At 42.1% G+C, this 23,610-nt stretch overlaps 1 protein-coding gene across 1 annotated transcript; it reads left to right on the forward strand.

Annotated features, from left to right (window-relative positions):
- Positions 1-281: 281 nt before the first annotated feature.
- On the forward strand, positions 282-17,335 carry SAXO1 (stabilizer of axonemal microtubules 1). Its single transcript, XM_032392347.1, has 3 exons — positions 282-361; positions 658-860; positions 15,957-17,335. The coding sequence occupies exons 1-3, from the start codon at positions 282-284 to the stop codon at positions 16,961-16,963; spliced, it is 1,290 nt and encodes a 429-aa protein (XP_032248238.1). The 3' UTR covers positions 16,964-17,335.
- The last annotated feature ends 6,275 nt before the right edge of the window (positions 17,336-23,610 follow it).

Consider the following 23,610-nt stretch of genomic DNA (forward strand, 5'->3'; position numbering starts at 1 on the left):
AAAAATAAAAGTTAGCTCGCGCCAGTCAAGTGACTGGAGGGAAAGAAGCTGGAGAGGGCAGGGACAGAAGAGAGGCCTTCTGAGTGGTTCGGTGTGGTTGGAGTGGAGCGTGGGCCAGGGGTGGAGGGGGGAGATGAGGCTGGGGAGGAAGGCAGAGGCAGGTCCAGGAAAGCTTATATGCCATGCTAGAGAGTCTGGTTTTATCTGGAAGAGTTTTCAGGTGGGGAGTGAAATGATCCCATTTTGTGATCTCATTTCAGAGAGTTTACTCTGGTCACACTATGGGGATTGATGTAGAAGCGGTGGGAAATGCAGCAGCATGTCCAGGTGGTAAATTGTTACATGAGCCAAGTGAGAAATGGTCAGGGTCTGAACCAAGCGGGAAAGACAAACCAATGAGATGGGGGGGGCTGCCCTTGGTGAGTGATTATCTGGAGCCGTGATGGGGTGGGTCCAGGCGGGCATCTGGGGATCTGACTTGGGTGAGAGAGAGGGGAATGGTGGTGCCTTTTGGGAAAGTGGGCAACAGAGGAGGAAGAGCAGTTAGGGGGATAGAGTAGAAGATGACTTCACAGCAAACATTTGTAGAATTGGGTTAAATGGAAACCCTTATGAGCCTTCTCCTGGGTCAATGGTGTATGCTTATTTTCCTTTCAGGAGAGATTTTGGGCCTCACAAAGTGTTACCAGTGAAGTTCTACCAGCCCGACCAGTTCGTCCCAAGTGAAGAGAACATGGATCTGCTCACAACGTATAAACAAGATTATAACCCCTACCCTGTCTGTCGAATGGACCCCATCAAGCCTCGGGACAGTAAATACCCATGTGGTGACAAGATGGAGTGTCTGCCTACTTACAAAGGTGGGAGAGTGCTTGAGGGGCAGGTTGGGGAAGGATAGGCTGAGCCTGTATGCAGGCCAAGAAATGGGTTTTGCAGGTACACCCTCGGAGTGCAGGGGTCGGGGGGTACTACATCCTGTGGGCCAAATCTGGTCTGCAGCCTGTTTTTGTAGAGCTGGAGAGCTGAGAATGGTTTTAAATTTTTGAATGATTAAAAAAAATCAGACTATTATTTTAGGAAATGTGAAAATTACTTGATGTTCAAACTTTGGCATTCATAAGTACATTTTGTTGGAGCATGGCCACACTCATTTGTTTACACATTATCCGTGGCTACTTCTGTGCTAGAGCAGTGAATCCGAGTGGTTGTGATGGAGATTCTATGGCCTGCAAGGCCCAAGACATTTAATACCTGGTCTTTTATAGAAAAGATGTACCAACCCCTGCCTTAACTTGCTGTTAGAATTTTACACTGGGGAAACGTTTCAAGTTTAAGTCAAGTTTAAGTTAGGTTCCATTGCTGATTGAGTCATTGATTCATTCATCCATTTAAAAAATTATGGAAACCTAATGTACATACAGAAAAACGTACAAATCTTAATTATACAGGCGAATGAACTTTGAGTGAACACATTCCTGTAAATAGTGCCCTGATCAAGAAATAGGACACTGATCCCATCTAGGATAAACCATTATGCTGACTTTTAACACCATAAATTAGTTTTACTAGTTTTGTACTTCATATAAAAGGGATTGATTCATTCTTTTTAAAAAAGATTTATTTATGTATTTATTTGAGAGAGGGGCTTGGGGAGGGGCAGAGGGAGAGAATCTCAAGAGACTCCATGCTGTGTGGGGAATCTGACGTAGGGCTCCATCTCACAACCCGTGAGATCACGACCCGAGCCGAAACCAAGAGTGAGATGCTTAACCAACTGAGCCACCCAAGCGTCCTGGTTCATTCTTTATTGAGCATCTGTTAACATCCCAGGCATGGTATTAGGAAGCATAATGATCTGCCGTGACTTAGTAGTCCTGTAGGAGAGATGGGATATGGAGTGGTAGGGACAGTGAAAGCAGTGTGGCAGTCACTCTGTGGGGCACAAGCCACAGGCTGAGACCATGGGGATGGAGGCCAGTTTATAGTCCTTAACTCTTCTGCTTCTGATGCACGTGGGCACATGGTTGCCCTAGGAATATATGTTCAATTGTTCATGTCACATGTTTGTGGATCCCTAAATGACTGTGCTAATAGTTGCTTTTATTTAGTCAAGCCAGACATTTAGGCAAGTGGAGATAGGGAGGCTTGCGGGGATGTAGGAATCTTCCTGAAGCCCTTCTAGGGACTCTAAATCTATCATTCCAAAGACAACACACATGGGCGAGCTTCTCTGCTTCTTCCAAGACCCCGGACCCTTGTCATTTTCCCACCTCATCTTTAGTATCTTTCTCTTCCATAGTCACCTTCTGCCAGGCTGCATTTTGGACATTGTCATACCCTGAAATGGCTCCTCCTTTATGCACCCCAATATCCAGTGCTCCCAGCTTGCTCTCTTAACTATTCCCACCAAGACAGTTTTTGGCCTCATTGGGATCCCTTGTCCACTGGGGCCTCAACCTTCCATTTCCACATCAATCCCTCCTGTGTCTGTGGCCCATGTAGCCTATTCTCTGGTATATCATTGCAGCCCATCTTTTACTCTCTCTCTCTTCTGTCCTTTTGTTGCTACCTGCCAGCAAAACCCGAATCCTGCCTTCTGCATGTCTACACCTGAGTGTATACCTGAGCATGTCTCCAATCTTGTCTGCTTTTATCCATTTTCCACAGAAAGGAACCAGGGAGATCTTTTAAAAATGGCAATATGATCTGACCCCTTCTCTGTTTAAACTCCTCAAATACTGTGGTTCTTAGGATAAAATCCCAAATCTTTACCATCTCCTCAGGTACCTTGCAGATTCTGGTGCCTCCTCCCGGTGCCCCTCTGCTCTGGCCACAAGACCTTCTTTCAGTTCCTTTCCTGCATTTCTTTTCTGTCTCAGGGCATGTTGCACATGCTACTTCCTCTTTATAGAGCCCTCCACGCTTCCTTTGTCTAGCACTCCTCTTTCAATGAGCAGCAGAAATATCACACCCTTTGAAGCCTTTCTAGACCTTCCTCCATACCAGACTATATACATCCTATTAGATGCCCTAAGAGTGCCTTGTAATCCTCTGTTTTGTAATTCAGTGTGTAATTTTTTTTTTTTTTTTTTTTCTTAACATTTGTCTCCTTGGCCAGGCTGTAATCTCTAAGATGGCAGGGATCTGTCTTTTTCTTTGCCAGCCACAAGGCAGGCACTGTAGTAGATGCTTTACAAAGGAGTCATTACAACCAGGTGCATTCTGGCCTCTACAGGACTCCTTCATCTCCCTTTCCATCTAGTGTTTACAGAAGGCAAGAAAAGGGGTGCCATGGACCCTAAAAATGTAGGAAGGAGGCACAAAACTAGAGTGAGCCCTTATCGCTGATGGGAGAAGGAGCAGGGACTCTGGTAGGGTATGTCCAGCTACAAACTCCTTTCCTTCACATGCTCCTTATGGGTCCCCTTGTTTATGAATCTTGGTGGAGTTAGAGGCTCTTCAGTACAACTGCCTGCTCAGCTCAATTCCCCCTTCCCACTTTGCCCTAGGTGCAGAGAGAGGTCTGGGAGTGAGAAATGGTTTATTCGTTGCATTACTTCCCTATGAGATAGTGGCTTCCAAAAGTGGGCCTTGATAGCCCAACATATGTATTCCCATCATTTAGCACAGAGGATGGCACAACAAAGGTATGTTTAGTGAGGAAATAAATGAATAGTCTGGACCATTGTTTACAAGGCTCCAGGTGACACAGTTTGGCATTAGATTTATGCAAACCCCCACCCAGCCTATTATTCTGTGGGTCCTGGCTAAAAGCAGGAGTGAAGCTCAGGGAAGACCCAGGACATTTACTTTCCCTTTGGGTCAGTCTTGCAAAACTTCACGCATTGTGTGAGAGGACCACACTCTTGCCTTATCACTTGGTGTATCACCTTTCCATGACTTGTCTGTCTCTTGTGGACATTTGCTTCCTTAGGAAGTCTTTTCCATAGCAACCTTCATGGTTTCATGGACATACATTGATTCTCCTCCCAAAGGAGAAGAAAAACCGAAGTCCAAGGTCATTAAATGTGTGTATTTCAACCGGTGCCATCTATATTATGTCTCTATGTTCCACTTACTGTAGTTCTACAGGAAAAATATGCAAACTTTTTTCTTCTATTATGGTCAGCACCTTTAGTGGGGTCCAGAAAACCACCATTAAATATGCTCCAGCAGCATTTGGTTGTAATTTTGACATTTTCAAAACACTGTGCAATTGGAAAGATTGAAAGTGTAATTACTTGATGCTCAGCTTTAGGCTTAGCTAAGTTTTTTTTAAGGACATATTATTGAATGGAATCCTTTCTAAAGAGATTCTTGCCAATTACCCACATGACACCCTGGCCCTGAAGGGCTTTACTGATGGCTTTTCAGGCATGTACATAGTTTGTCATGTGGAATTCTGAGGTTTTTAGGGTCCTATGCAGGCTTTTTTGTAATACATGTTGGGTGAAGGAAGTTAGGAGGTTGGATAATAATGTGGTTTTGACTGTATTGTTGGGTATCAGAAATCACATGAGGCAACTTTCAGCCTAGGAACCTGTTTTCTTAACACTTCATCCGTCACAGAAGAGGGCCAGAAAAGTCCTGTCCCACCCACCCCCAGGCACCTTGAGGCAGTGTGTAGGCATCTACAGGTAGATGCCCCCATTTTAGTGAGGGCTGAAGTCTGAAAGGGAAACATGTGGTTTATATTCAGCTAGATGGTTCCCTCTAAGGCCCCCTAATGCTTTCAAGATGCTGATAGAGCCATTAATGGCTCTCAGAGAAAGATTAGATTTTCAATTAAAATGAGGCCAATTTAAAATAAATAGTTGGTAGTATTATTGGCCTAAAATAAACTTAAAAGTGTGCCTGGGGGTGGGGATGTCAGGACTTCTGGAGGGGTGGAGTGAGGAGCTCAGTAAATCCTCTTCCTAAAAAGCAACAAAAATGGACAAAACAATAAAAACCAACCATTTTAGGGCTCTGGAAATCAACTAAAGGCACACAACAAACTGAGAAGCATTTATTCAAGAAAAATTGCTAAACCATCATTATAAAAAGTCAGAGTTTGTGGCGTTTTATCCTGGGACTCATTCCATCACCCCTCCTCCCAAGTTTGATCTGTGTGGTGGTTCTGCCTGGGTAGGCTGGGCTGTGAAAACCAGCAGCTCTGCTGCTAGTCTGGGCTAACTTGATTTGGAGTAGCGTACATACCCAGAGGTTTCAATAAAAACAATAGTGATCTCAGTAGCAAAAAACTCAGTGAAGACAACTGCAGAATTAGTTGGGGTAGGCAGCAGACCAGACAGAAATCTAACAAAGAGATCCAGAGAATAGGAAAGGCCTTGATAAGCTCATACATATTCCTTATGGCCTAGAAGACTGCATATGGGCAAGGTAGTATACAGGCTCAAGAGAGATAAGAGACGGGGCTAATGATCTACTCATCATCCTGGTTGAAGATGATGCCTGGTCCAGGTACAGAGGAGACATGAGAAATCCTGGAAGAAACTAAAAGCCAAGGCAGAGTTGTAAATGGTCTGATCTTTGACTTTGTTCCCTAACCCACACACACACATTCATTAGCAAAGGGATGAAAGCCTTACTGGCCTAAGGTGTTTAAGCATAACTTTTGATAATCATTGGCTAATTACTAAACAATGCTATCACAGGGTAACTTTCAGGAATCTTGGCTTAAAAACAATTAAAAGAAGAAACTAAGCAAAACATCAGTCGTCACACACTGCTGGGGAGAAAAGACTCCATAGAATTACTGCAGGCAAGTCACTAAACAGCAAAAACAGCTTGCAGTGGGGGTGGGAACTAGCATATTATCTGAAATGGTGAGTTCTTAGCAAAAAATTATAAGGTATAAAAAGGAACAGGGAAATGTAATCCATGAATAGGAAAACAAAGCAGTAGATAAAAACTACCTCTGAAGAGGCCCAGATATTAGACCTAGCAGACTATTTCAAAGTACTTATTATAAATATGTTCAAAGAACAACAGAAAGCAATGCTTATTTTTATTTCTTATTTATTCTTTTAGAGAGAGACCATGTGCACAAATGTGCGAGACTGAGGGGAGGGGTGGGGGGTGGGATTGGGGGACAGAAGAGAGGGAGAGAGAATCTTGAGCAGGCTCCACACACAGCACAGAGCCTAATGTGGGGCTTGATCTCATGACCCTGAGATCATGACCTGAGCTGAAATCAAGAGTTAGATGCTTAGGGGCGCCTGGGTGGCTCAGTCAGTTAAGCAAGCATCTGCCTTCGGCTCAGGTCATGATCCTGGAGTCCTGGGATCGAGCCTTGTGTTGGGCTCCCTGCTCAGTGGGGTGTCTGCTTCTCCATCCTCCTCTGCTCCTCCCCCTGCTCATGCTCTCTCTGTCTCTCTCGCTCAAATAAATAAATAAAATCTTAAAAAAAAAAAGAGTTGGATGCTTAACCAACTGAGCCACCCAGGCACTCCAGGAAACCATGTTTAAAGAAATAAAAATATTACAACAGTTTCCTATCAGAGAATGCCAATAAAAGGAAGCCATAAAAATTAAATGAAAACACTGTAATTGAAAGGAGAATAACAAAATAATTATAGGGACTTAACACTAGGTTTGAACTGGCAGAAGAAAGAATCAGTGAAAATGGGGATAAATCAATAAATATTACCCAATCTGAAGAACAAGAAAAAATTAAGAAAGAAACTCAGACTTGTGGGATATCATCAACTGTACAACATACTCATGATGGGAACCCCAGAAGAAGAAAAAGGCAGAAGAAATATTAATCTATATATCCAAGAAGCATAGTCCAAATGGAATAAACAGAGATCCATACTTAGTCACATAATAGTTAAACTGTTGGAAGCCAAGGCCAAAGATTTGGAAAGAAGCAAAAGAGAAAAAAATACTTATCACATACAGGGAAATGACAATAACAACTAAGTTTTCATCAGAAGGTAATTATGTAGGTAAATGTCTACTTTTTTCTATTTTAAAAAACAACCAATAATTATAAAACTGCAAGGATTGTATCAGGAATGCAAGGTTGTTTTAACATCAGAAAATAAATTAATATACCACATTTATAAAGTAAAAGACAAAGCCACATGATTAGTAGACACAGAGAAAATATTTGACAATATCTGATAACCATAAAAGCTCTCAACAAGCTACCATTAGAAGGAAACTTCCTCAGCCTGCTAAAGGGTATCCACAGAAAACCCTATAGCTAATATCATACTTAATGCAGAAAGACTGAGTGCTTTCCTCTCTAAGATTGGGAACCAGTCTAGATGTCTGCTCCTTCCCCTTCCATTGAACATTGTACCACAGGTTATAGCCAGTACATAGTGCAAGAAGAATTAAAAAAAATGCATCTAAATTAGGAAGACACAAAACTGTCTTTATTCTCAGACAACATAATCCTGTATGCAGATAATCCTAAGGAATTCACAGAGAACTACTAGAATGAATACATAAATTCAGCCAAGTATATATAATGTATATTTCTATATATTAACATTGACAATGTGAAAATGAAATTAAGAAAAAGTTCTCTTTAATAGCTTCAAAATTAATAAAATATTTGGGATAATTTTTGAAAAAGAAGTGTAAGACTTGTACACTGAACTTTGAAAACAGTGCTGAGAGAAATATCTAAATAGATTGTGAGACAATCCATGTACATGGGTTAGAAGATACAATACTATTAACATAACATAATAAAAAAAATAAAAAAAAATAAAAAGACCATGAAAAAAAAACAAAAACCAAACCAATACTATTAAGATAGAGTTGCTCCCAAACTGATCTAACGAGTCAATGCTGTTTCTATCAAAGTCCCAACAGACTGTTTTTTACCCCCAGAAATTGGAAAGCTGATCCCAAATTTTATATATTAAATTGAAATAAACCAGAATAGCTAAAATTTTGTCATTTTGTCAAATGATGCTGGAAAAATTGAAGATCCACATACAAAAAGATGAACTTAGATCTTTACCTCACATCATACTCAAAAATCAGAAAGGATCAGAGACCTAGATGTAAGAGCTAAAACTATAAACCTTTTAGACTAAGACATAGGAAAAAAATTTCATCTTAAAAAAATATAAAACTTCTGTGTGCTTCAAAAGACATCATTAAGAAAATGAGACTATAAGTAATAGGAAAAAATACTTACAAATCACTTATCTGGTATAGGACTTGTATCCAGAATATGCAAATAACTCATAACTCAATAGTAAGATGACAATTAAAAAAATGGGCAAATGACTTGAGAAGACATTTTACCAAAGAAGGACATATGAATGGCTAATAAGCACATGCAGAGATATTCAACATTGTTTGTTACTTTTAAAATTTTTAAAATGTCATTTGAAATATATAGTTAACATATAATAAATTGGTTTCAGGTGTATAACAGTGATTCAACAATTATATACATTATAAAATGCTCATCATGGTAAGTATATTACACATTATGGACTCTATTCCCTACACTATACTTTTCATCCCTGTGACTTATAAATGCAAGTTTGTATTTCTTAGTCTCCCTCACCCATTTTGCCCAGCCTCCATTACCCTTTTGGCAATCACCAGTTCTTTGTATTTAAGAGTCTGATTTTTGTTGTTGTTGTTCGTTTTGTTTTTTAGATTCCACATACATGCAAAATCATATGGTATTGGTCTTTCTCTGACTTATTTCACTTAGTGTAATATCCTCTAGGTCGATCCATGTTGTTATGCATGGTAAGATTTCATTCTTTTTACGGGTAATATTCCATTGTATACATATAACACATCTTCTTTATTCATTCATCTATAAGTGGACACTTGGGTTGCTTCCATATCTTGGCTATTGTAAGTAATGTTGCAGTAAACATAGAGATTCATATATCTTTTCAAATTAGTGTTTTTCTTTTCTTTTTTTTTTTTTTTAAAGATTTTATTTATTCATTTGACAGAGCACAAGCAGGGGGAGCAGGGAGGGAGAGGGAGAAGTAGGCTCCCCACTGAGCAGAGGGCCCGACGTGGGGCTCAATCCTAGGACCCTGGGATCACAACCCAAGCTGAAGGCAGATGCTTAACTGACTGAGCCACCCAGGTGCCCCAGTGTTTTTATTTTCTTTGGGTAAATACCCAGTAGTGGAATTATTGTATCATATGATATTTCTATTTAAAAAATTTTGAGGAACTTCCATACTGTCTTCCAGAGTGGTGGCACCAATTTATTTAACTTGGTTAAGTTCCCACCAACAGTGTATGAGGGCTCCCTTTTCTCTATATCCTCACCAACATTTGGTTTTTCTTGTATTTTTGATACTAGCCATTCTGACTGGTCTGAGGTAATATCTTATTATGGTTTTAATTTGCATTTCCCTAATGATTAGTGATGTTGAGCAACTTTTCATGTGTCTGCTGGCCATCTATATGTCTTGTTTGGAAAAATGTCTGTTAAGGTCCTCTCCCCACTATAAAACTGAGTTGTGTTTTTTTGCTATTGAGTTGTAGGAGTTCTTTATATATTTTGGATAATAGTCCCTTATCATATATGATTTGCAAATATCTTCTCCCATTCAGTATGTCACCTTTTCCTCTTACTGATGGTTTCCTTTGCTGTACAAAAGCTTTTTAGTTTGATGTAGTCCCAATGGTTTTTTTGATTTTGTTTCCCTTGCTTGAGGAGACAGATCCAGAAAAATCATCCTAAATGTGTCCAAGAGGTTACTGCCTATACTTTAGAAGTTTTATGGTTTGAGATGTCACATTTTGGTTTTTAAACTATTTTGATTTATTTTTGTATATGGTTTAAGAAAGTGGTCTAGTTTCATTGTTTTGCATGTAGTTATCCAGTTTTTCCAGCACCATTTATTGAAGAGAGTGTCTTTTTCCCATTGCATATTCTTGGTTCCTTTGTCATAGATTGATTGATCATATGTCTATGTCAAATATGTCTATTTCTAGGCTCTGAATTCTGTCCATTGATCTGTGAGTCTATTTTTGTGCCAGTACCATACTGTTTTGATTACTATAGCTTTGTAGTATATCTTAAAATCTGGAATTGTGATACCTCTGTTCCTTCTCAAGATTGCTTTGGCTGTTTGGGTTTGTATTGTGGTTGCCTACAAATTGTAGGATTATTTGTTCTAGTTCTATGAAAAATGCTATTGGTATTTTGATAGGGATTACACTGAATCTGTAGATTGCTTTGGGTAATATAGACATCTTAACAATATTAATTCTTCCAGTCCATGGAATATCTTTCCACTTGTGTCATTAATTTCTTTCATCAGTGTTTTATAGTTTTCAGAGTACAGGTCTTTTGTCTTCTTAGTTAAGTTTATTCTAGGTATTTTATTCTTTTTGGCACACTTGTAAATAAAATTGTTTTAATTTTTCTTTTTGCTACTTTTTTAAAAAAAGATTTTATTTATTTGAGAGAGAGAGAGAGAATGAGTGGTGGGGAGGGGCAGAGGGAGAGAGAGAGAGAAGCAGACTCCCTGCTGAGCAGAGAGCCTGATGCGGGGCTCGATCCCAGGACCCTGGGATCATGACCTGAGCCAAAGGCAGACGCTTAACTTACTGAGTCAGATGCCCCTTTTTGCTACTTTCTTACTACTGTACAGAAACACAACTGATTTCTGTGCGTTAATTTTGTATTCTATAACTGTACTCATTTATTCTAGTAGTCTTTTGGTGGAATCTTTAGGGTTTTCTCTGTATAGTATTATGTCACCTGGAAATAGTGACAACTTCTTCCTTGCTAATTTGATTTGGATGTCTGATTGCTGGGGTTAGGGCTTGCGGTACTATGTTCAATAAAAGTGGAAAGAATGGATATCCTTGTCTTGTTCCTGATCTTAGAGGTAAAGCTCTCAGTTTTTCATCATTGAGGATGATGTTAACTGTGGGTTTTTCGTATATAGCCTTTATGATGTTGAAGAGTGTTCCCTCTAAACCCACTTTGTTGTTTTTTAATCATGAATGGATATTGAATTTTGTCAAATGCTTTTTTTTTTTATACATCTATTGAGATGATTATATGGTTTTTAATCTTTTTGTTGATGTGCATATGTTGACTGATTTATGAATATTGAATCATCCTTGCATCCTTGGAATAAAGCCCAGTTGATCATGGTGAATGATCCTTTTATGTACTTTTTTTCCCAATTTTGAAAACACCACTTTATGATTTTTTATTTTATTTTATTTTTAATTTTTTATTAACATATAATGTATTATTTGTTTCAGGGGTACATGTCTGTGATTCATCGGTCTCCTTTTATGTATTTTTGAATGTGGTTTGCTAATATTTTGTTGAGGATATTTGTACCTATGTTCATCAGGGATATTGGCCTGTAGTTCTCTCTCTCTCTCTTTTTTTTTTAACCTCATTATTTTATTTAAAAAAGATTTTTATTGTTATTTAATTACCATACATTACATCATTAGTTTTTGATGTAGTGTTCCATGATTCATTGTTTGCATAGAACACCCAGTGCTCCATGCAGACCGTGCCCTCTTTAATACCCATCACCAGGCTAACCCATCCTCCCACCCCCTCCCCTCTAGAACCCTCAGTTTGTTTTTCAGAATCCATCATCTCTCATGGTTCGTCTCCCCCTCCGATTTCCCCCCCTTCATTCTTTCCCTCCGGCTATCTTCTTCTTCTTCTTCTTCTTCTTCTTCTTTTTTTTTTTTTTTTTTTTTAACATATATTGTATTATTTGTTTCAGAGGTACAGATCTGTGATTCAACAGTCTTGCACAATTCACATAGTTCTCTTTTTTCATAGTGTCTCCGTCTGGTTTTGGTATCAGGGTAATGCCTCATGGAATGTATTTGGAAGCTTTCCTTCCTCTTCTATTTTTTTGGAGTAATTTGAGGAGAATAGGTATTAACTCTTTAACTGTTTGGTGGAATTCACCTGTGAATCCATGTGGTGGTCCTGGACTCTACTTAGTGCCATTTTGTTAATTATTTTCTGGTTGTTTTTTTAGTTTATCTCTGTTCCTTCTTTTCTTGTGGTTTGTTCTCTTCCCTTGTGGTTTGATGGCTTTCTTTCTTTAATGCTATGCTTGGTTTCCTTTCTCTTTATTTTTTGTGTATTATAAGTTTTTGGTTTATGGTTACCATTGGGTTCATGTACAACCTCCTATGTGTATGGCAGTCTATAGGTCTATTTTAAGTTGGTGATTGCTTAAGGTTAAATACATTCTAAAAGCACTAATTTTTCCTCCCCATCTACAGTTTGTATACCTGATGTCATATTTTACATCTTTTTGTGTATCCCTTGACTAATTTTTGTAGATATAACTGGTCTTACTACTTTTGTGTTTTAACCTCCATACTGGCATCATAAGTGATTAATCTACTACCTTTACTATATGTTTCCTTTTACTTATGAAATTTTTTCCTTTCACAATTTTCTTCTAGTTGTGGGACTTTCTTTCCACTTAAAGAAGTCACTTTAACATTTCTTGTAAGTCTAGTTTAGTGGTGATGAATTCTTAACTTTTGTTTGTTTGGGAAATTCTTTCTCTCCTCCAATTCTGAATGATAGCCTTGCTGGGTAGAGTGTTCTTGGTTGTAGGTTTTTTCCTTTCAGCACCTTGAATATATCACGCCAGTCTGGCCTGCAAAGTTTCTGCTGAAAAATCAGCTCACAACCTTATGGGGTTTCCCTTGTATGTAACTGTTTTCTCCTCCTGCTCTTAAGATTCTCTCTTTATCCTTAACCTTTGTGACTTTAATTATTATATGTCTAGGTGTGGATCTCCTTGGTTCATCTTGTTAGGGGCTCTCTGTGCCTCCTGGATCTTGGCTGTTTCATTCCGTAGATTAGGAAAACTTTCAGCTATTATTTCTTCAAATAGGTTTTCTGCCCCCTTACGCCTCTATAGTGTGAATGTTATTATGCTTGATGATGTTGCAGATATCCCTTAACCTATCCTCATTTTTAAATATTCTCTTTTCTCTTTGCCTTGGTTGCTTTCATTATCCTGTCTTCCAGATTATTGACCCATTCTTCTGCATCCTCTAATCTGCTGTTGATTCCCTTGTGGTGTATTTTTAATTTCAGTTATGTATTCTGTTGTGACTGGTTCTTTTTTATATTTCCTGTCTCTTTGTTGAAGTTCTCACTGAAAACTCTTCTCTTGGGTCCATTGAGTATCTTTATGACTTCTACTTTTAATTCTCTATCTAGCATATTGCTTATCTCTGTTTTGTTTAGCTCTTTTTTTGTGTGTGTGGCTTTGTCGAGTTCTTTCATTTGGGACATATTCCTGTGTCTGCTCCTTTTGTTTAACTCTATGTTTCTTTTTATTGCCATCACGAGCTATTGGGGAAATGTAAAGTAAACTGCAATGGGATACCACTAAACACCTACTATAGTGTCTATAATTTAAAAGAAAGTGTTGGTGAAGGTATGGAGGAATTAGAACTTTCACAAATTGCTGGTGAGAATGTAAAATGGTACATCTACTTTGGAAAGTTTGTATTATCTTAAAAAGTTAAACATATATTTGCCATATAACCTAGCCATTCTGCTCTTGGTATCTACCTAAGAGAAATGAAATATATATCCACACAAAGACTTGACCACGAATGTTCATAGCAGAAATTTTCCTAATAGCCAACAGGTAGAAACAACCCAAATATTCATCAGTCGATGAATGGGTAAACAAAATTTGGTATATCCATATAATGTAATACTATTCAGCAATAAAAGGAGTGAACAGATACATGCTACAACAGGGATGAATCTCAATTATGTTCCATGAAAAAAAGCCAAATGCAGAACACTATATGTTGTGTAATTATATTTATATAAAATGTCCAGAAAAGGCACATCTATAGAGACCAAGAGCAGATAGAATGGCTGTCTGGTAATGGGAGTAAAGATAAATTGCAGATGGGCTTGATCAATATTTTTGGGGCAGAAATGTTCTATAACTGGATTTTGGTGATGGTTGCCCAGCTCTGTAAAAGTTATTGCATAATTAAAAAATGTAAGATGGTGCATTTTGTGTTATACAGATTATATTTCAGTAAAAGTGTTTTTAAAAAGTGTGCCTGTGGACTCCCCTGGTATTGGCTGTATATAACCAAGGCTCCTGAGAAGCTGCTTTTGTTCTTAACGCTTTGTAAAGCTGTAAGCAGGAGAATTCCCTGTGGATTCAGAGGGTTCACTAGGATTTCATATAGGTTACTTTAGATCTGGTAATTGATGGACACAGTGGGGGCAATGTAGGACTTGGGTGTGAGCCCAGTATTATGAAAAGAATGGAAGCATTATCAAGGTGTTTGAATGGTATGGTTTGCTATCCTATTTTTCTCACCTAGATTTTTTTTTTTTAAGATTTTATTTATGTATTTATTTATTTGAGAGAGAGAGAATGAGAGAGAGAGAGAGAGCATGAGAAGCAGGAGAGTCAGAGGGAGAAGCAGACTCCCTGCTGAGCAGAGAGCCCGATGCGGGACTCGATCCCGGGACTCCAGGATCATGACCTGAGCCACAGGCAGTTGCTAAACCAACTGAGCCACCTAGATGCTCCTCTCACCTAGATTTTTAGTTTCAAAGCTGCCCCTAGGATTTGTGTGGGGAAGTTACTTTAAAAGCATCCTATAGTGCAATTTGAGGACAAAACTTGCTCCTCAGGATGCATGGAGGCCATCTTTAGGGCAGATTTCCTTTGGGTGCAGGCCTTGTATTATTGTGGCCATGCCAATCCCACAGCAAAGGTTCCTCTTGAGACAGATATCCCCTAGATATGGTTGGCCTATTTTCATTCTTCAAGCATTCTGAAATTCTTCTTCTTCTGCAAATATTCTCTGATTATATTTCATTAGTCTTTCCTTAAACCTTCATTCTCTCTAGATATATTGTGCTCCTAGCTGTAATAGAGGCTGTGGGAAGAGCATGAGTTTGGAGTCAACTGTATGGTTTAAATTCCAACTCTTAATTCCCTAGCCATATGACTTTTAGAAAAGTTTCTTAGGCTCTCTGAGACCTGATCTTGGAAATTGGTAAAATAGAGATAATTACACCATACAAAGGATTATTGTAAGATGAAACAAGGTCATGTATGGAAATCCCTGAGCACAGTTAGCTGGTACATAGTCAGTGTTCCTTGATTGTCAGAACCAGGTAGTGGAGTAGGTCCAGTGCATGGATTCTGGACCTGGATTTGCAGCCATGCTTTTTCACTTCTAGCCAAGCGACCTTGGGCAAGTTCCCTAAGTTCTCTGTGCCTCTCTTTCTGCATCTATAAAATGGGCATATCGAAAGCACCCACCTGATTAGGCCTGTCTGAAGATAAAATAAGTTAATATAGAAAGTATTTAGAATATTGCCTATCACATGATAAACTCTATGCATGTGGCAGCTGCTGTTCTCTTTCCAACCAATACAATGCCTTTATTCTCTTGGGGCAGCATATTTGATTTATGTGGATTAAATGTGTGGGTTATAGGGATGTAATCATGGTCACCCCATAGATGAGAAGGGAGATCTGGTTGGTCTGGCTGGTGGCCCACCAGCAGTGGGTTGTGACTTGCCTGTCTCACCATGCTCATCTTCCCACTCTGTACTGATTCAGAGAGGGCCCCTTCCCCATAGAGGAACAGAACTGTTCTTGGATCAAGGTACACCAGTGGTTGCACTCCTCAGCTGGAATCAAATTCCTAGATCCTCCCACAGCTGTGGACCCTCTAAAATCCCTGCATGTAGCATTGTGGGTTATGATGAGACTCCTGTAAATTTATCTGTTCTGCATAATAACTTGCAAATACCATAAAGTTGAAATATTAAGCCCTTGGTTGAGGTAGTGGAAGAGATCTACTCTATTCTTCCTTTGTCTCAAGGATGATCTCATTGGAGACTGGTTTAAGGTTTTGGGGCCCCTTAGAATACATGTAGGTTAAGTGGACTTGATTTAAAGTAATTACCACTATTGTTTTATCTTCAGCTGATTACTTACCCTGGAACCAACCAAAACGAGAGCTCCTTCGTCCAGAACACCACTACCGGCCAGCATCAACCAGGTTTGATAGTAGAACTACACACCAGGATGACTATTCTGTAAAGGGCCAAGTGAACACCATGAGCTGTAAGCCTCTGGCCATGCCCAAGCTCTGTAACATACCCCTGGAGGACCTGACTAACTACAAGATGAGCTACGTGGCCCACCCTATGGAGAAGCGCTTTGTGTATGAAGCAGAGAAGTTCAGACCCTGTGAAATCCCCTTTGAAAGTCTTACCACCCACAAAGAATCCTACCGGGGCCTGATGGGAGAGCCAGCCAAGAGCTTGAAACCGGTAGCCAGGCCCTGTGGTTTAGACACACCTTTCTCTAACACCACTGAGTTTCGAGATAAGTACCAAGCTTGGCCAACGCCCCAGATGTTCTCCAAAATTCCTGTCACCTATGTCCCTCCTGAAGAAAAGATGGACCTTCTGACAACAGTGCAGGCCCATTACACATACCCTAAGGGTGCCCCAGCTCAGTCCTGCCGACCGGTGCTCTCAGTCAAGAAGGGTGGCAGCCGCTTTGAAGGCTCCACTACCACCAAGGACGACTATAAACAGTGGCCTGGCATGCGGCCGGAACTAGTCAAGCCTGTTCCCCAGCTGAACATTCCCACCGAGCCCTTGGATTGTCTGACCACGACTCGGGCCCACTATGTGCCCCACCCACCCATCAATACCAAAAGCTGTAAGCCTCCCTGGGCCGGCCCCCAAGGAAATATGCCTGTGGAGGGCCAGACCACATACAGCATCAGTTACACTCCCAAGGACATCGGCAGGTGCCTGGCTTCCTATGCTGAGCCCCCTGGCTACATCTTTGAGGAAACGGACGCTTTGGGGCACAGGATATACAGGCCGGTTTCCCAGACGGGCTCTCTGCGGAGCAGCCGTTCTTCTGTAGGTGACTCGGAAAACCCCAACCAGCGGCAGCTGGCAGTGTCAGCCTGATTTTTAAAAATCGTTACTTAGAAATTGCACAATACTTTTAAAAGCGGATGATTGAGAGTTATTCATTGGCCAAAAAAGAATTCCCCAAAATGGAAAAAAAAATAGTCTTCATCATCATTTCCAGGACACTTGAATAAAATGAGAATCGCTTGACTCAAGGAAAATGACATTTAATCACTGGCTAAGTATTCCCCTTAACCCTTCCTCTGCTGCCTCCCCCACTTGGGTCCTTTACCTTGTGCTGATGGAATCAAAGCTGGTCTCAAGGGTTTTTCTCTGAACCAGAAATATTTTATTAATTTAATCATTGTATGAATTGACATTGTAATTAACCCTTGCCAAGTATGAAGTGCTGAAGAATAAACTTTATTTTGGGGGGAATGAATCTGCGGGTCTATGTGTTCACCCCCACGTGCTGTCTATGCAGAGGACGGGCTGTGTTCCTTGGGACCTTTGGGGAGGTTTCAGACTACAGCCCCCATTGCACTCCAGTACTCATTGGAGTGCTTTGAACTCAGTCTGGAATTTTGTGTTTGCTCTGCCCAGGGCTGCTTTACGGGGCATCTTTCTACCTTTTCACACCATGACATACTGGTAAGAATAGTGCTGTCTGAATGGGGCTTGGGTTTTTTTAGGCACAGGAAGGGGAGAGGGGAGAAAGAGATCCTATGGCAGTCCCAGGGGAGCATGGACTTGCCAGGTCTCTCTTACCCCCAAACCAGTGCTGGCTCTGATTCCAGGGCAAGGGGGAGGCAAAGGGACCTTTGGCAACCGGGTAGTTGGCAGGCTCCCCCTGGGCTGTGAGCAGAAACTGTGGGCTAAGTACTTGGAGCCTGAAAAAATTGCCCTATGCTGGGCTGGTTCTTAGAAGGCTAGATCTGCTTTTCCTAAAATAACAGCTGTGACCAGACTTGTGACAAAGCTTGACATAGTGATGATTTGGACCCTGCCCTGGAGAAAGGGCTGGAGGTTTCTCTTTTGGATCAAAGGCTTGATTCTAAGGCTAAGTAATTCGGTGATTTAAAAAAATTTTTTTTAATTGGAAAGAATTGAGGAAAGATTTTGTCCAAGAGGACCTATGCCAGGTCAGATGGGTTCACGGTGTGGGTGAACCTCACTCAGAGCGATGCGGGCTGACACCAGGGACACTCACCTCCCTTCTGAGTCCACAGAACCCAAAATCTACTCCATGGTCTGAAAAAACTTAGGAACGGTGTGTGAAGGAGGAAATTTCGGCTCAAGTCTGTAGAGTGCCTGGTTCATGGGTGAGAAACCTGTATCTTTTATCTGGGGTCCTGTCTTTCCAAGGGTCTTCTTTACCTGGCCCAGACCTCTCAGGTCCCCGTGCTTGCGGCCTCCCTATGGGGTTGGTTTGTATCACTGGGTTGGGATCAAAATCATTTAATGCTCTTGTTGCTTATTTGGGGTCTGGATACCTGTCTCTATGGGGTAGAGAGGCTCAGGGAAGTTATGCACCTTGCCCAAGGCCATACAGCATGGAGAGCACCAAGGTCAAGATTGGAACCCAGGTGTCAGATTCAAGATCCAGTGCTCTTCCCATGGGGCCAGGTACCTCCTAGCTGCTGTGTCCCAGATCGCACGGCTCCACCAGCACATCAAACCACATTTTCTCTGCCTGAGCTCCTTCCTGGAGTGTGTTAAGCTAAAGGAGACCACTAAGGAGGGTAGGTTTTATTACTTTTATTTCGTAAGTTTTACAAATCAGAGAAATATTGGCAGTTGACTTGAAAAGGCACATAGTGCTAAATGCTTATAAAAATGCAACAATCTCTTAGGCTCCAGCACCTTGGCCTCCCCCCGTTATTGCTTCCCCATAGAAGAATTTAAAATTATTTTATCTGTTTCTGCTAATATTTTCCTTTATATTCCTAAGTCCTATGCATATACTATTGTTGGTTAACTTATGGATTTTAGACATGGTCTGTTTCGGTAGATTGGGAATTTTAATTCGTTTATACTTCCTGCTTCTCTCTCCCCCTTCTCAGTGTAGTTATAGGATAGTGCTCAGTATATCAAGACTGATAAGCTTTTCTAATGTTTCTGATGAGTACAAAGAAGCTGAAGAAGGATGGATGGACCTGGCTGATTAAAGAGTGCTAGCCCTCTTGGGGTGAGGGATTTCCCCCGAGTCCTTCCTTTGTGCCATGTAGGGGTGACCTCCAGGGTGACCCCAGGCCAGATGAGCCACTTAGGGCATCCCTACCTTGCCAACTTCTCCCAGAATTAAGGAATCTGCTCTCTCCTACTACCTGTCCTTTTTTGGTCTCAAAATATCCTTATTATTGTGAAAGTGGTTAATACAGTGAAAAATACAGGAAACACAAACTACATAAAGGGGATACAGGTAGCTATGACAGGGACTAGTGGAACCCAGTGGTTAGCAACATATGTGTAAGGAGAAAGTCCAGCAGACCTGGGCTTGCTTCCTGGCCCTTGTCACCCATTGGCTAGGAGACCTTGGTCAAATTCTTTAAAATGTGAATAATAGCAGTAGTGGCCCCATGGCTTCATTGTTGGTGTCAATGATAGAATATATGTCAGTCACTTAGCCCTGGCTAATGGTTAACTCTAATTTAGATATAGGTGAGGATGATAGTGAGGACGATGAGGATGATGAAGATGGCTGCTGACTTCTGCCTCGTTCAATCTACTCATGATTTTATTGGCCATTGTTTACAAGTGTGAAGGTAAGCAGGACTGCTCATGTGTTCTATTTGGCCTAATTTACAAAGGAAAATACTCACTTTTTTTCCCCATATAGTTTTTAGTTTTTCTGAGTTGGGGTTGCTCCCTGTGCTCCCTGGAAATGGCATCTTCGGAAGTAACTGGGGCCAGGAGGAGGGAAACAGGGGCTTCTTGTTAATCAGTTCTGTGTATCCAGCTTCCATGTAAGAGTTTGTGGGAAACAGCTCTATTAAAACACCCGCACACGCGTGAGCGCACTGCTGTAGCACGTGATAGGATTGTGTTCGACAAGCCCTGGCGATGGAGGACTTCAAACACGTGGTCTTCTCCAGAAAATATGGACGAATTTCTAATTTAGATTGTATAATTTCTCACTTGTGAGAATGAAGTGGGAGCTTCATCACCTACCACAGCCCAGCATCTCAAAGCTTTATGCACATTAAGAAAGAAAAATTATTAGAGAGCAAAGAGAGAACACGTCTTATGGCCAAGCAGGGAACCTGCTCCAGTGGAGAACTCAATATGCTCTGGGGATGAGGTTCCGGGGAAGAAAACAGTGACAGGACTTTTGAAGCCAAAGATGGCCAACTCTTTTTTTTTTTTTTTTTTTTTTTAAAGATTTTATTTATTTGAGAGAGAGCACACAAGCAGGGGGGAAGGGGCAGAGGGAGAGGGAGAAGCAGACTCCCCGCTGAGCAAGGAGCCCAATGGGGAACTCGATCCCAGGACCCTGAGATCATGACCTGAGCCAAAGGCAGACCCTTAACCGACTGAGCCACCCAGGCGCCCCCAAACTCTGTGTTATCGGAGGAAAGCAGAGTCTCCCAGTGAGGCTGATGGGCCAATGGGCTGCAGCTAGTGGGATTTGTTGGTGTGGAAGCCCTGCACTGGTTGGACATGGTTTGCTGGTTTGAGGTATGGTGCCCAAACCATATGGTGCCATGGATATGGGATGGGATCCCACTCCCTGCCTGTGCCGTGCACAGGGCAGCCCCTATGTGGGCAGGGCAGGTCCTATCCCCTGGTTCGCTGGACAGTGGGCCACCTGCATGAGTCAAGGCCCCAGCACATCACTCTCATTTTTTGGTGATCAGGAACCCCCTCTCTACTTTGCCTCCCAATTAAGGTATAAACACAGCACTAAGAACAGGTTAAATGACCCTGCATTCTATTACTTGTTGCATGTTCACAAGGGTCAGTGTCTTGAAGGAAGAGCCTCCCTTTCTTGGCTTGGCTCTAAGGTCTTCGGCCTGGCCAGGGCTGGAGGGTGGAGATGCCATCCCCATTGTTAGCACCATTTGTCCCCCTGCTTTCTACGGTAGCTGGTGTTTCCAACTCCAAACCGTGGCCGGGCTCTGCCTTGCACACCTGCTCCCTATCAGCTCCAACTCTCTCGGGACAGTTTTGGTTGAAGCTGCGGCTTCTCCTTCTGCACTTGTCAGCCTTCATTCTCCCATCTACGTCTTGTCTCCTTCACCTTTCCTGAAACCCCTTGTCCACTGACGACCCTCCTCCCATCTTCTTTACTACGGCATTTGATAATTTCATTATTGCTTTATTATAGCTTACTATGGTGTGTGTGAACGGGGCAGGAAGGAGACCAGCACAAACAGGTAGGCTGCCCCTTGACCTCGCATAGATGGAGCTAGGTGAAAGTGATAAAGCACAAATGGGATTTTGTTGGCATTTTCTTAACTGGACAGCGTACCTAGAGGGTGACTTTCCCCCCTGACTGGACAGAAGGGCAAACGTGGGCAGTGTGGAATAAGTACCAGGCCAACCGGTGTGTACAGGTGATGGGGGCCCTGGTGTGGGCTGTTTGCTTCTGAACCACAGGCTTTTTCTAAGCCTGTGCACATAGCATCAGACGGTGCTCCCCCACCAGCATCCTTGGCCTCAGCCATCCTCCCTCCGACCCTTCTTAGGTATCACCAACAGTTTCACAGAGGGAGGGTCTGGGGGGCTCGGAGACAGCCCTCAACTGAGCAGAGACCCTGCAACCTGGTTGCGACATGAGGGGGAGCAGTCCTGGCCTGGGCCAGGCTCCATGCTGGGGGTGCAAGCACTCTGTCTCACGGTTTGCTTTCACGTTGTGCCCTCCGAACACCTTTCATTGCAGTCTCAATGCCATAAACATATGGGAAATAACCTACATAGTTAGAATCACTATCCTCCCCACCGCACTCCAAGCTTCTGCCTCTAAAGCAGGAGTGAAACTGACAACTCCAAAGCAATGGGACTGGCACGCCCATACCTTTCCACAGTGATGCACGTTTTTGGGATCTGGTCACTCAGGGCATAAAGATGAACTGAGGATCGGTTTCCTCGCAAAGTGCTTTTCAGTTGTGCGGTTGCCAAGAGGAAGTAAGCAGGCCAGGTGGGGGTGTGCACAGGTTCTAGCCGCAGATTAAATGGCGCCCTGGCTCCTCAGGCCTGCCCTGCCATTCCCCCAGCCCACATCTGGTCAGCAGCCTGGAAGTGGGAAGACAGAGGCCCTTCTGAGCATAAATACTGGGGGTGGCGGGCAGGCAGGGGTGTTTTCTTTGGCAGAGCAGGCTTGGAATTTCCACACGGCTGGCCTAGCAGGTGCTTGGCTCCTCCCCACTTTGGGGGTGCAACACGAGCCCTGGAGCCTGTAAACCTTCCAGAACATAAGCTCTGGATTCTGGAAAAGGCATCAGGGTAACGCTAAGCTGGGCTGTGCTTTACGTCCTACTTCTGCATCACAGGTGCCCCTGGTCCCTGTCTCTGGATCTTTGGACACTGACATGAGAAGTCCTGATGGCTTTTTCTTGTCAAGACCTGGGGTGTGGCAGCAAACCCAGGTTGATGTTAACCAAAAGGATTCAGGAACTTTCCATGCCTGTGATGGAATCTAACACTGATTTTCTTGGGCTTTTGGTGCCCAGACCAGCCTGCCTGTCCACCTGCACCCTGCCCACCTCCCCATGGCCAAGGCTATTCTTTCACTGGCAAGGGGGCAGTGGGGCTACTCCCTCACTGTCCCAATCTCCTTCCATTTCATGTCATAGGATCATAAAACAGGGGAGCCCACAAATACCGTTGAAGCAGGCAAGTAGCGACTTGAGAAACATAGGCAGACGGAATGCTTGAAAAATGACTAAAATTTGGTGTCTCTGCCAGTGAATGACTTATAAACTAAGAAATGGAATTTTGAGGATGATAGGCTCTCCCAGACTTAAAAAAACCCCACAAACCTCACTTTTCGTTTTGAAGTTCCTAAGCAGAGTTCAGTGCTTACTGTCAATTTGGAGCAGCTCTTTGTTTGGCTCGGTGTTGTAACACCTCCCATATCGAAGGCCAGTTATTTGGAAACTTCCATGTCCAAAACTGAGGCCAGAGCCTGGACACACGCTGCCTTTAAGTTGCCAAAATCCCTGACATGCGTTTCATGTATGGAAACTCAGGTACTTCATGCAGTGTGCACCCCCAATCCTGGCGCTCACTCTGCTCATACTGGCTCCTCTCCCTCATTTTTCCTTCCTTTTTTTGCTTTGCTTTTTAAAAAAATACAGTTCCAATGAGCTTCTCTTATCTGGTTAGTGGCCCTCAGAAGAGCAGCAGGGGTTTCTGCTAGAGCCAAAGACCTAACCAGAAAGGACAGCTTGGCAGTGGGGTTCGAGACCAAAATATGGTTTCAAATGTAGAACTCAACAGTATGGCAGCTCAGGAATCGTGACCCCAATGTAGCAATTAAAAAAGTGTATGTACACACACAGTTGCACGTACATTTTATGAAGTCTGGAAAAATATACCATAGTTTATGCTTATGATCCCAATTTAATACAAATGATTAATTATACACCTACATTTTTAAAGTCTGGGCAAATGAATCAACAGTGCTGGACACATGAGTTCCCATTTGTCTCATTTGTCCAGAATTATAAAGGAATGGAGCTTTGGAGTATTTGAATATGAGG

Source organism: Phoca vitulina, unplaced genomic scaffold (assembly GCF_004348235.1).
Source record: "Phoca vitulina isolate PV1807 unplaced genomic scaffold, GSC_HSeal_1.0 scaffold67, whole genome shotgun sequence".
Lineage (NCBI taxonomy): Eukaryota > Metazoa > Chordata > Mammalia > Carnivora > Phocidae > Phoca > Phoca vitulina.